The sequence below is a fragment of the Lampetra planeri genome, chromosome 24 (genome assembly GCF_965212315.1).
Source record: "Lampetra planeri chromosome 24, kcLamPlan1.2.h2, whole genome shotgun sequence".
Taxonomy (NCBI): Eukaryota; Metazoa; Chordata; class Hyperoartia; order Petromyzontiformes; family Petromyzontidae; genus Lampetra; species Lampetra planeri.
Genome location: NC_136130.1, coordinates 10,802,703 through 10,816,343, shown reverse-complemented (window position 1 = coordinate 10,816,343; position 13,641 = coordinate 10,802,703). Strand labels below are relative to the sequence as shown.

General features: G+C 44.3%; 1 protein-coding gene across 1 annotated transcript; it reads right to left on the bottom strand.

Moving 5' to 3' along the window:
• Positions 1 to 8,614: 8,614 nt before the first annotated feature.
• On the bottom strand, positions 8,615 to 12,044 carry LOC144726774 (trypsin-like). Its single transcript, XM_078605668.1, has 5 exons — positions 11,906 to 12,044; positions 11,147 to 11,306; positions 10,056 to 10,315; positions 9,103 to 9,236; positions 8,615 to 8,849 (listed from the first exon to the last, which is right to left on the bottom strand). The coding sequence occupies exons 1-5, from the start codon at positions 11,943 to 11,945 to the stop codon at positions 8,700 to 8,702; spliced, it is 744 nt and encodes a 247-aa protein (XP_078461794.1). The 5' UTR covers positions 11,946 to 12,044; the 3' UTR covers positions 8,615 to 8,699.
• Positions 12,045 to 13,641: the final 1,597 nt, after the last annotated feature.

The following is a 13,641-nucleotide window of genomic DNA, read 5'->3' as shown; positions in this document are numbered from 1 at the left end:
ACCTTGTTGGTATGAACAATTTTAACTAAACTATGTATGTTAAACGTATACTATTGTTTAAAGGATTGCAGATGGGATGTATAGGGCCACCATACCAAAGGGGTTAAGAAGTGCTGGAGATCAGGGAGCCTCCGCAGAAGTGGTATCCAGTGTTGAGGGACACCTGCCACGGCTGCGAGTGGGCAGCGCACTCGGAGCCATCCACGATGTGGTCCTCATACATGTATGGGGCCGCCGCTTTCAGCTAAGCAGAGTGTGAATTGGTGTTCCGGCCACGGTCAATTACTCAGACCCAACATTCTTCGTGAGGATAATCGTCAAAATGATCATGACTATCGACATCGTCTATAAGGCCAAGTGGAGAATCCTAGTGAAGCAATGGAGGCAATGCTACCCCCCTCCTACCCCTTGAGTGCAAAAGTAATTTTGGTATTGATATTTACCAGAAAAAAAAACATATTGTTAATGTGAGTCCCCATTTAAAAGTATGGACATTTCATGAACACACCTCGTGGGAATATTATAGATCCGCCTCTGCTGTCTCCGTGATGATAATCATCACCAATGTTACCAATGTTACCACTAACACAATTACAAAGACCAATTCCTGCAAAAAAAGTCACTCCGATATCAGTTTAACACGTAGGCTTTCGCGACCAATATTGTTCATAATCAACGATTTTTGGGTTTAGATCGCGTTATTTATAAATGTGTCGTAACCCTCCACCACCCGACACGGCCAATCAGTAAAAAAAAAAGTGTCACGTTGACAAAAGACAAATAGTTCACTGCTTTAGCCCACCGGTGTGTTGAAGCGTGAAACCACAACATTTACAATTTGAGTACGACGTTTCGCTGGTAATTGCATCCAGCATCATCGGGCAATTCGCCAGAATGGTGAGGCTCTGCTGTGTCTCCCGTTCTTATATAGAGCAGCAGCAGGGTGACGTCATCATTAACTCATTAACTCATCAGGTGCAAAGATTTGAGGGGGGGGGTTATTGTAATTATATACTTGATTAGTAATAAGGCTATTGTTACGATGCGAGTTGTAGATTAGTAATCATTTGGAATGTGTTCTATTGTGATTATGCTACATTAATAATCAGTTAGTGCTTGTTTCCCTTATAAGGAATTGTAATGCATCTTATTTAATAATACGCTTCCAGGCCGCACTAAGCCTGTAGCTGTCTGAGCGATTAAAGTTATTTCTGTTTCTCTCAATCTCAATGGATTCTCTAATTAGTCTTTGCCAGTAGTAACTAGTTTTACACAACACTTCAACGTTGTCAAAATCAATTGAGTGTCCCTGTTGACAAGCATGTTCTGCCACTGCCGACAGTTGTGTTTGCGATAGTTTAATATTTCTCTGGTGTTCTTTTAGTCTTACACTAACGTTACGCCCTGTCTGTCCAATATAGCATCTGCCACATACACAATTAATCCGATATACACCTTCTGTTGATAATTTAGGTAATTCGTCTTTAGTGCACGTTACTAATTGTTGAATTTTGTGTACTGTACCAAATCTTACTGTAATGTTTTGCTTTTGCAAAACACGGGCTAATTTGTCAGTTACTCCTGAGATAAATGGTATTTTTATTGTTTTAATAATCTGATCGCTTTCAGCAGTGTTGCTTTGCGATCGTGATTTGGCATTTAGTGCTCTGTTAATTTGAGCATTATTGTAGCCATTCTGTCTTAGTGCTTCTTTAACATGTTTAATCTCTCTCACTAGACTTTCATCATCTGACACTGTTTTAGCCCGATGTATGAGCGTCTTGATTAGAGAGGATTTCTGAGCTGGGTGATGATGCGATTTCGCATTCAGATAGGCATCAGTGTGCGTTTGCTTTCTGTAAACGCTGTGTGTTATTTTACCATTTAGGCCATGCCCAAGTAAAATATCCAGGAACGGGAGTGTGTTATTCACCTCCATTTCCATGGTGAACTGAATGGCCGGGTTTTGTGCATTGAGATGATTTAGAAAATCGTTAAGTGTATCTTTACCATGTGGCCAGACAACCAAAGTGTCATCCACATATCTAAACCAAAAGGATGGTTTTAATGTGCTCGAGGCAAGTGCTCTGGTTTCAAAGTTTTCCATGTACAAATTTGCTATAGCAGGAGATAAAGGAGAGCCCATTGCTGCTCCCTCCCTTTGTTTAAAGAATTCACCTCTCCATAAGAAGTAAGTGTTATTTAAACAATGGTCAGCGAGTTTCGGAATATCTTTTGGTAAATCTGTATTCTTTACCAGTGTATCAAGTAATTTAAGCGACTCGCTCACTGGAACCTTAGTGAATAGCGAAATCACATCAAAACTCACCAAAATATCATTAGGGTTAAGCTTAATATCTTTGATCATATTCACAAGATGTTCTGAATTTCTTATGAATGATGATGTCCTACCGATGTAGGGCTGTATTTGTTTAGTTACATATTTTGCTAATTTATATGTGGCAGAGCCAATTGTACTGACTATGGGTCGTAAAGGGATGCCGATTTTATGGATCTTTGGTAGCCCATACAGTCTAGGTGGTTTTGAAGCCCTTGGCTTAATTAGGAATTGCTCATTTTTTGGGATTAATGAATTTGCAATGATTGCAGTAGTCTTACGTTCCAGAGTATTAGTTGGATCTCGTTTAATTTTAATGTAGGTACTTTCCTCTAATAAATCTTTAATTTTATTATCATAATCGGCTCGTGACATCACTACAGTAGTGCGGCCCTTATCCGCTGCTAGGATTTGAATATCTTTATTTAGACGAAGCTCTCTTAAGGCTTTTGCCTCGTTCGAGCTAATATTTACTTTCGGTATTTTACTATTCTCAATTATTTTGGCAACCTCGTGTCTAGTCATCTCTGCCTCATTATGTGGAAGAAGTCTTACTGCTGATTCTACCTCAGCAATTATCTCATCCACTGGAATTGTGCGTGGGGTAACGGCAAAGTTAAGGCCTTTAGAAATGGAGGTGAATAGTTAAGGCCTTTAGAAATGGAGGTGAATAACACACTCCCGTTCCTGGATATTTTACTTGGGCATGGCCTAAATGGTAAAATAACACACAGCGTTTACAGAAAGCAAACGCACACTGATGCCTATCTGAATGCGAAATCGCATCATCACCCAGCTCAGAAATCCTCTCTAATCAAGACGCTCATACATCGGGCTAAAACAGTGTCAGATGATGAAAGTCTAGTGAGAGAGATTAAACATGTTAAAGAAGCACTAAGACAGAATGGCTACAATAATGCTCAAATTAACAGAGCACTAAATGCCAAATCACGATCGCAAAGCAACACTGCTGAAAGCGATCAGATTATTAAAACAATAAAAATACCATTTATCTCAGGAGTAACTGACAAATTAGCCCGTGTTTTGCAAAAGCAAAACATTACAGTAAGATTTGGTACAGTACACAAAATTCAACAATTAGTAACGTGCACTAAAGACGAATTACCTAAATTATCAACAGAAGGTGTATATCGGATTAATTGTGTATGTGGCAGATGCTATATTGGACAGACAGGGCGTAACGTTAGTGTAAGACTAAAAGAACACCAGAGAAATATTAAACTATCGCAAACACAACTGTCGGCAGTGGCAGAACATGCTTGTCAACAGGGACACTCAATTGATTTTGACAACGTTGAAGTGTTGTGTAAAACTAGTTACTACTGGCAAAGACTAATTAGAGAATCCATTGAGATTGAGAGAAACAGAAATAACTTTAATCGCTCAGACAGCTACAGGCTTAGTGCGGCCTGGAAGCGTATTATTAAATAAGATGCATTACAATTCCTTATAAGGGAAACAAGCACTAACTGATTATTAATGTAGCATAATCACAATAGAACACATTCCAAATGATTACTAATCTACAACTCGCATCGTAACAATAGCCTTATTACTAATCAAGTATATAATTACAATAACCCCCCCCCCTCAAATCTTTGCACCTGATGAGTTAATGAGTTAATGATGACGTCACCCTGCTGCTGCTCTATATAAGAACGGGAGACACAGCAGAGCCTCACCATTCTGGCGAATTGCCCGATGATGCTGGATGCAATTACCAGCGAAACGTCGTACTCAAATTGTAAATGTTGTGGTTTCACGCTTCAACACACCGGTGGGCTAAAGCAGTGAACTATTTGTCTTTTGTCAACGTGACACTTTTTTTTTTACTGATTGGCCGTGTCGGGTGGTGGAGGGTTACGACACATTTATAAATAACGCGATCTAAACCCAAAAATCGTTGATCACTCCGATATGTTTACTAGAAATGTTGCATCACTTGATCAATCGTTTGATGGACAATATGGGCTCCACAGAAGAAATTTAGAATTTCCACCAATTGCTTGGGAACAATGACGGATATTAGCCCCATCTTGCACTTGGGTATAATTCAGTTTTAGTCAACGACAAACTTTCCGGCACAGCCAAATAAGCAGCACGCACTCCTCTCCTCTGTTAGTTTGGTGATGCACATCACCATAGGATGTGCAAAATGTTTCCGATGGAGCTAACCTAGCGGAGGCCTACGCCAAATTACGATACCAAATGACCAATAATGATACCCATCATTGTCTGTCCTGCTAAACCAATTCTGTTAAACTGCCAGATATCTGTTTAACACGTAGGCTTTCGCGACCAATATTATTCAGCAGTGAACTATTTGTCTTTTGTCAATGTGACACTTTTTTACTGATTGGCCGTGTCGGGCAGTGGAGAGTTACGACACATTTATAAATAACGCGATCTAAACCCAAAAACGTTGATTATGAATGCCAGATATCTATAGGCAAAGATTTACACGGTTGGATGCGTACGGTGCGAAATAAGTTCAGCATACATACAAAGACCATCTCTGCTGGACATGGGTCCCAGTTCGACCCAAAACCATTCACTATGCACTGTGCATGTGTGAATGTGGCTGTATCATTTGGGGAGGGATAGGGTAGAGGTTACCGCGCGGCCAACACCAGCGACGATTATCTGAACCGGTCCTGGGCCTCTACTATGTCAACTGCTGCAATGTATAAACATCGCCACTAGGAATACAAAGGCGGCCGGGCGTGGTGCTGGCCACCCACCCCTAGTGTGACGTGCCAGCCTTTATACGTGCTCGCTAAAAGCACTTGACCCAGCAGTGTGTTAATGCTGTACGGTGGATATTTGTCTTTGTTTTTGTGTCATTGTGTACAACGCCGGCCGTAGAGGCGAGGGTTGGTGGATCGCAAAAAAGTTGTGAAACTCGCAATTTTACACGTGTGTGCATAATTTTTATTAGCCTACAGCTTGCTCTTTAATAAACGTTCGATACTTTTTGCACAAGGCTCAAACCATTTTCTGTAAGCCGACATCGTGCTCTTCAATTCGTTGCCTGTTATTTTTACAATGTTAATGCCCTCATGTAACATCTAACAGTGATGTACTTTGTTAGGTTTGGGGTCGTCATATTTTCACTCCACGCAATGGTGTGATAGGATCAAGCTCCGAAATTACTTTCATGACGTTAAGTGTGGTTTAGTCTTCACAATGTTGTTCACGTTTTTGCTTGTGTACCAGTTCTATATCACTGCATCACTTCTGCCTGTCATTCGGATATATTTGGTCACGTTTATTGTGACGTGACCAAAGAGAAGTGGACCACAATGTACAACTTCACTCAATACTCGTGAGGGTTTTCGCATCTTGCAAAATAGTCAATAGCTTTTCATACGCTTCTACATTGTTGCTTGAAACTTCTTCCTGCTGCAATGTCAAATATTCACGATATGACGCGATATTGCATTTCACGATAACAATGATCGAGATATCAATTTCCCATGACTTTGTAATGTATTTGACATTGTCTCGTTTTCGTTGCTTTGATGAACAGTGCGGTTGTATAAAATGAAGGGAGATGTTGTGGTACCAGGTTTAATAGCACGCTGGACTTCTCGATTCAATTTCCCGGTGCGGCAGTTGAAACAACGGGGTACATTTCTTAAATCCCCCAGTCTCTGTCCACCCAGCAGTGTAAAGGTTATATTTTGTATTTGTGTATTGGTTACATTATGCGAACGTTACTTATTGCTGGTTTGAATGACAAAATGAGATTGTATCTACAGTACTGTAGCTGGGATTGAGATAGGAGGGGGTGACCTGCAGTGAGTTTCTCTGTCTCCTCTCGAGCCCTGCTACATACAGAACGTGTAACACGTACTCGCACAATTCAAATGTCCACACATCACCGCGTGCATCTTGGCCGTCCACTCGATGAGGACGTCAGTCAAACAGACGCTGAGATGGCGGCTCATTCACATTCATGTAACTGTGACGTACACAGACAGACGACACCCATTACGCCGACCTCGGGCGTTGATTGGATTTTTGAAGATATGGACGAATAGGGGGGTGAGGTTCGACGATTCGGTGTTCGGTCCAAGTGTTGAGTTTGAGTTCAGAATCAGAATAATGATTTATCTTGAAGGAATCCGATGTGCTCTAAAGCTCTTTTTCACAGATATCCGCGGAGTGGGATGAGTAATGGTGGGGCTTGGAGATGCGCGGCTAACATCAGTGGCGAGTGGTGACGTGAACTGCCCCTGCTCCCCATCCCGTCACCACGCCCCCCCGCATCGTAAAACATGGCAGTCTTCATCCAGCAGTGAATTTGATGATCAAAATATCTCAATATGAAAGCGCACCCCCTGTGTATAGCCGTGTGTGTGCCTGTGTCGTGAAGGACGCGACTGTTCAGTTGGAGGCAGTCGCCCTCCATCCAAAAAGCAGGGCAGAGGAGCGACGCTCACAACAACGAACGGAGCGCCGGGCGGATTAAATAAAGCAAGATGGCACAGCAAGAGACACAGCTGGTGTGCATTTGCCAGTCATCTCAGTGAGTCGACCGATGGCACCTGGGTCTGTACCAGTGGCGGCTCCTGCAAAATCTCTCAGGGGGGGCAAATGTCTGGATGATTTATAAGGATAAGGTCCACCCATGCAATGGATAAATTAACAGCTTAAGCATGTAAAGGCAACTTCACTTCTTTAATATTAATGAAAAACAAAGTGACTCTTACAATACATCTTGTTTGTTTCTATTTATATATATATAAAATCGCAAATCTGTCTGTCTGTCTGTGTGTCGCCGGACCATACGCAGTTTCATTGGACGGCGGTTGCCCCTGGCAACGGGTAGCGACGCATTCGCTGCGGGGTGGACACCATTTTTAATTCCCGTTAAAAATATGCGCACGCATTAACACGCGACTCTGAGGTAAATTCATCAAAGTTTCACGTCCTCTTCACTCCCCCCCCCACCACAATGTGTGCAATTACTATTATAGGGTCGGTAGATTATAAAATTATAGCGATTAGACAGTATTATTGTAGCGCGGGGGGGGGGGGGGGGGTAACGGCCCCGGTACCCAGCCTCAGCCGGGTGGGCAATCTAGGCGAGGCCGGAGGCTCTGCACGGTACTAGGCCTCGACACCCCACCACACTATAGGCCGTACATATTACTGCACAGCGGCCGAGGAGATCATGCCTGGGGGGGGGGGGGGGCAGGGGTAGCAGCCCATCTGTGTATATATGTAAGGTTATTAAGAAATATATTTTTCACCCGGGCAACGCCGGGTACTTATGCTAGTACTCACTATTAATACAATCCACTCAGTTTCTTTTATTAAAGATTCCACTAGGTGGCGACAAATAATATTGTTGGATGAAACGTGCTTACGTATGATGACGTAAGCACGTTAGTGCGAGCCCTCCCGGAAGCCATAGAGAATGCATTGCAGCGCCCGCCGTTCGAAAAAAAACATCTTTGAATGTAAGTCTATGGGAACACTCTGGGCGATTCTCAGCCGGAGTGAAATCGCCCAAAAAGAGGCGGTACTCCACAGAACGTAACATTAGGCTGATTGGACTATATCCAGAGGCACAGTAACGGCTCGCGAAACTCTGTGGTTGAATGACATTGGTGGTGCGTCGCCCAATCGCCCTAATGAAGAAACCGCCCCTGGTCTGTACCGTGACCTGTCAGAAAGCTTTCCACACTTAACGCGGCTTCAAAGTACCGACCATCGATTTTTAAATCGAGCAGGAGGGAGGAGTTTATTTGCATGTGGCGGGTCATATTCAAATTAGGAAAATGGCGGGTTGTGATTGTCTGGCAGCATCCCTGAGACCACCCCAAGTTCACGCTGTATTTTCTGTTTCGAGCTGTGAGAGGAGTTTGAATCAACCAATGGGAAGCCGACAATCTAACTCATTTGCATGTCACCCCCTCCTTTGCATCGACTCAACTCAGTTGATTTTTGACCAAATGATTCGACATACCCAAAGCAAATTACTTAAATTGGCCACTTTGTTGCTATGAACAATTTTAACTAAACATATCTATTTTTAAACGTGTACTATTGTTTCAAGGATTGCACGTTGGAGGTATAAGGCCACCATACCAAAGCGGTTAATAAGTCCTGTGCTGTATTGGCTGCTACGGGGCTGCTTTGTGGGTAGCAGAGCAATTGAGCAACTCAATCCATTGTACCGTGCTATGCGATGTATCGATCATCAACATAACTAAGAAAATAAGACGACAAAAACATGGTGCCATCAACATTTCAATGGTTTTATTCGTTTCATGGCATTACAATCATCACGGTGCTTGTTGCTCGGCAAGGTGGCTTCCGAGCGAGTCGCTCAGTTGGCAGCCATGGTGCTGGCGATCCAGGAGTTGTAGTTGCACACCTTGGTGTACACGCCGGGGTAGTTGGCCAGGGCGCAGCCGCGGCCCCAGGACACGATGCCCTGCAGCTGGCCATTGCACACTACGGGGCCACCGGAGTCTCCCTGCAGTGGCGGAATCAGGGGTCAAAGGGTCAGCAGTTAGCAGTTGGTTCCAGCATTTAATGTCGTGGTTCCCAACATTTATGTCTGTGAAAAAAATATGTGATTAATATTGAGTTGGATGAAAGAGATGCAACCAAAATATCGATGAGAGTGTATGTTTGGTGGAGGTGGCACTGGTTTGTAACAAGAGGGCAGGTCGACGCTCATACTCCCGTTCAGACTTATCGACTCAAGTCGCTTCAGGGGACCTCACCTGGCAGGAGTCCTTGCCACCCTCCTGGTATCCCAGGCAGATCATGTTGTCGGTGATGGACCCAGGGTAGGCGTTCCTGCAGGAGGTATCACTCAGCACGGGCACCTGGACGCACATGAGGACATCGGGGCTGCCTGTATGGAGACACGCGGGGGGCAGTGGTGAGGCATCATACACTGGGGAATGATATTGGGGTAACGCGAGGACGGAGAAACTCATAAGCAGAGGGGGCGGCATAAGAGATTTCAGTGGACTCAGCGTGAAGGTCCCAGTAATGCAGAGGAAATTGAATGGGTTGGTAGCTTGTGCCCATTGATAAACCTGGAGAAAGTAAGCAGAGAAAGACAGTGGAAAATAGTTCCGTGACGACTGCTGGACATACACTGAGAAAGTAAAGGAAGACATGGGGGAGGCCTGTGCCCAGAAGTGGCCAATCACAAGCTCACACTACAACAACAACAAGATGGACAAGTCTAGTTACAACTTTTAGTCCAGTTTGAACTCCAGGTCAAGCCTGCCTCATGCTCAGAACTGTTATTCAATGCTTAGCTATAAACATTGCAAAAAAATCCACGAAAATATCGATAGACAGAGTACCATTTACTTATATTAACATTTTTTATCTTAATGAATGTTTTACCATGGTACAAGCATGTATAAGTGTTGTGTCAGCTTGGATGGAGAAGAAATCAACTAATTTCTCTGATATGTTTTTGGGTTGTACTGAGTGTTCTTCAGCATGACGTCCGAACGAAGCTTCACTCATAGTGTTGGGAACTCCCAAGAAGTAGAGCGAAACGCTAGTCATCATGACGAACCCCACGTGGCACAGCCAGAAAACACGTCCGAGATCTAAACAGAGCAACCATGAAACGGATATGGTAAAATCTTTAAAAAGTCTTCCTTAAATGTTTTTTCCAGGGTAGACGGACGTCTAAGCGCCGTGTCCTCACCGACGCTGGTCTGGGTCTCGCCCCAGCCGGAGACGGTGCACATGACTCCAGTGCCGACGCAGGAGGAGGGCAGCGCGATGGCCTGCGCGTACTGGTTGAGGGTAGCGGGCGAGGCCAGCTTGATGAGCATGATGTCGTTGTCGGTTTTCGCCGAGTTGTACTGGGGGTGGCGGATCGCCTTGGAGGCCTGGATCCTCTGCTCGGTGCCCTCGGTCACGAAGATGTTGTGCTCGCCGATGCGCACGGAGATGCGGGATGCGCTGGGGGTGGAGGAGGTTGACGATAGTAGTGATGAAGATTTTAATTTATATTTCTTTGCTTTCATGCCCTAGCAACCAAAAGCACCTTGCGCCACATTTAATTCCAACAATTTCAATTTCCTGCTGTAAAATGATCCAGGCGGCTAAGCGCAAGAACAATCATAGAATGCAAGCTCAGTTCATGTTGGGGAACTGACTCATCATCCCACCGGGCACAATAAGATAAGTACAGTAAACCCTTGCCCAACGCGGCTTTATCGAACTCATGTTTCGTCTCTACACTGTGTACCGAATGAGGTCTGTTTCATGGTACACGGGGGTGATGTTTCGGCTCTACGCGGTTTCACATTGCTAAGATTTTCATCTCCGTGTCGAAAAGTAGTGCCATGAGAGTGCTGCATCCGTTAGGAAGGTTTCATCAAATTAACTGTGAGAACGATTTATTTTCCATATATGTTGTTACATGTATAAATATATTTTTGCATACTTTTTTTGCGTGATACACTGAACAAGCACAACGGAAATATTCACATATTGGCCGCATGTATCTGGCCCTCCTCTCGTTGAGGACGTTGAACGGATGTATAGAATCATTAACGTTCAAATGCACAGTTCCCTTCGTTTCTCTAGTGTTGACCAGCTTCACGAGGTACTCATTTAACGGTGAGTCAACCTGGGGGAGGGCACAGGACCGTGTCAGATATCGTCACTCATGCTGGGAATCGAGTTCGGGTTGCAGAGTTCGCAGCGCAGTGCACTAATCATTGCAATACTACTCCCCTCCCATTCACACACATACAAAGAGCATCGCTTATGTCCGTGTAAACTCACGTCTGGTAGCAGTGAGCGGCAGACACGACCCACTCGCTGGAGATCAGGGAGCCTCCGCAGAAGTGGTATCCGATGTTGAGGGACACCTGCCACGGCTGCGAGTGGGCAGCGCACTCGTAGCCACCCACAATGTGGTCCTCATACATGTACGGGGCCGCCGCTGTCAACAAAGCACTGTGTGAATTGGTAGCCTGAACGCGGTTAATTATTCAGACCCAACATTAATCGTGAGGATAATCGTCAACAGGATCATCACGCCTCTGGGGTTACTAGCAATGTTGCATGACTTGCTCAATCGTTCTTGTGAGATGGACAATATAGGCCCCATAGTAGGAATGTAACATTTTCACCACTCTCTTGGGATAAAACACGGGCATGAGCCCCATCCAGCTCTTTCGTATAATTCAGTTAAACTCACATAATGTTCTGGCACAGTCAAATTAGGAGCACACCGTTTATCTCCCCCATTAGTTTGTTGACGCACATCATCAGCGGAGGTAAAAAGTGTTCCAATTTGATCCAACCTTGTGGAAGCCTAAGCCAGATTAAGATAGCAAACGACCACTAATAATGTCCATCATTGTCAGGCTTTCTTAAACCAATGCTATTAAACTGCCAGATGTCTATAGTCAAAGATTGGCACGGTTGGCGAAAGAAGTTCAACGTACAAAGACAATCTCTGCCAGACATGGGTCCTAGTTCGACCCAAAACCATTCACTACGCAGCAAGTTACCAGTGGAAGTTACACAAAGTCTCACCAGCGGTGCCCACGAGCAGAGCGAAGATGAGTCCGTACATTGTGCAGTGAAGATCCTGAACGACGATGCTGAACCACTGCCAAGGGTCCCCTTTTATACTCGTTGAGACCCCTCTTATCTCATGGCCTTGTTGTAATCTCTACGGTACCTGGTGCCTTATGCCTGTCTGATAAAATTTGTCGATATTTTCCCACATGGGATGGAAATAGCAAGTCACCGGTCCCACATGTTAAAATTGGTCTCATTTTATGTTTTTCTTTCCACGGACGTTGCGTCCATTGTCCCAGTTCAGATTTCCTTCTTGGTAGTAATGGTGCCATTTGACGTTATGTGTGTTATGTGGCAGCTGTGATTAACAGTGGTTCTGTCGTTGCACACCCATTCCACAAATTGTGAAAATATCTAGATCTCTGTGTAATAGTACTGGAATTGTGCGCTCATAAAATGAATACTTACGTAAGTACACATCAGTATATATATAATATCCTCTAGAGGTGTTCTTTAGAGCTCCCTCAAGTGGAGGCCCTTCTGCCAGCGGTGCAGTGAGAAATAAATTGCAAGGCTGCACCTTTACCTTTCTTACTTAAGTATACGCCAAGGACATTACTGCTGTCAAATTTATCATAGTCAAAGTCATTATATTTTATTAAGCTGACATCGAATTGCTTTTAACTGAAAGTTAAACTCAGATACTGATCCATATATTTTTTTGGGTGGTAATTTTTATACCAAAAATATTGTCAATAATCTATGGTAATCCAGCATCAGGGTTGGTGGATCGCGAAAACGTTGTGAAACTCGCTTCCTGTGAGCGTCGACGTGCGATATCCTCGCTCTCCAGGAGAAGGCAGTACAGAAAGTGGACTGCATGCCATCTGTATGGTGATTTTGTTGCCATCTCGTGCCCATAGGGTTTCTCCGATTTACTCCCACTTGTATAATGAAAGTTGCATTAATGGACAGAAAATATCTTGACATAACCCAATATAGGACCCTACTGCAAAGAGTCCGACGACTCAGCGTGGCTTTCCTGGATAAATAAGTTATTAATTTAAGTTAAAAACGCGCTAATGTGTGCTTGCATACGTATATTGGGATGATCTAGAGTTGCCACCGTTTTCACAGCACTCACACTTAAGTGTTTTCACCCAAAAACCAAACTGGGACAGTTTGGTCAGCCTAGGTCTAGCAAAACTGCCCCCCAAACACGGATGCCGGTTCACGAACTGTCCGGGTCACACAGGCTTCAACTCTATTTGCAGTGGCAATGTAGTTCACTCACTGTGCCATGAACTTGACCACCTGCTTTCAATTCTCAGCCACAGCCCTTCACCAACCCGCACTGCCCACCAAGGTTACGTGTGGTCAAACAACTCCAGTGATCGACATGGTGTGGGAAGGCCTTTACCCAGCACTGGACTGACAACAAATGTCGGAGTATAATAAAACGACACTCGGAATGAATGCTCCTATCCATATCTTTTTGACTGGTTCTTGCAGATCTCGTATTGCGGTGGGAAAATATCGACGTTTTTAAAAGACTGCCAAGAGGTGTCGCGCGGCGTGGAGATATCAGGCCAAGGCCACGAGATAAGAGAGGTGGTTGGCGAGAATAAAAGGGGGCTCTGGGCAGCGGCTCAGTGTGACTTGTCTCAAGATCCACAACTCAACATGCACGGCCTCATCTTCGCTCTGCTCGTGGGAGTCGCTGGCGAGAAGTCGTTGAGTTTATGTGT

Excerpts from the sequence above, each read along its gene's own strand:
- LOC144726774 (XM_078605668.1), bottom strand. The coding sequence starts at position 11,945 with ATGTACGGACTCATCTTCGCTCTGCTCGTGGGCACCGCTG. Across the intron at positions 10,316-11,146 it reads GCCGCTCACTGCTACCAGAC|CGCATCCCGCATCTCCGTGC; the intron begins GTGAGTTTACAC and ends CTCCACCCCCAG. Across the intron at positions 8,850-9,102 it reads GTGGCAAGGACTCCTGCCAG|GGAGACTCCGGTGGCCCCGT; the intron begins GTGAGGTCCCCT and ends CCGCCACTGCAG.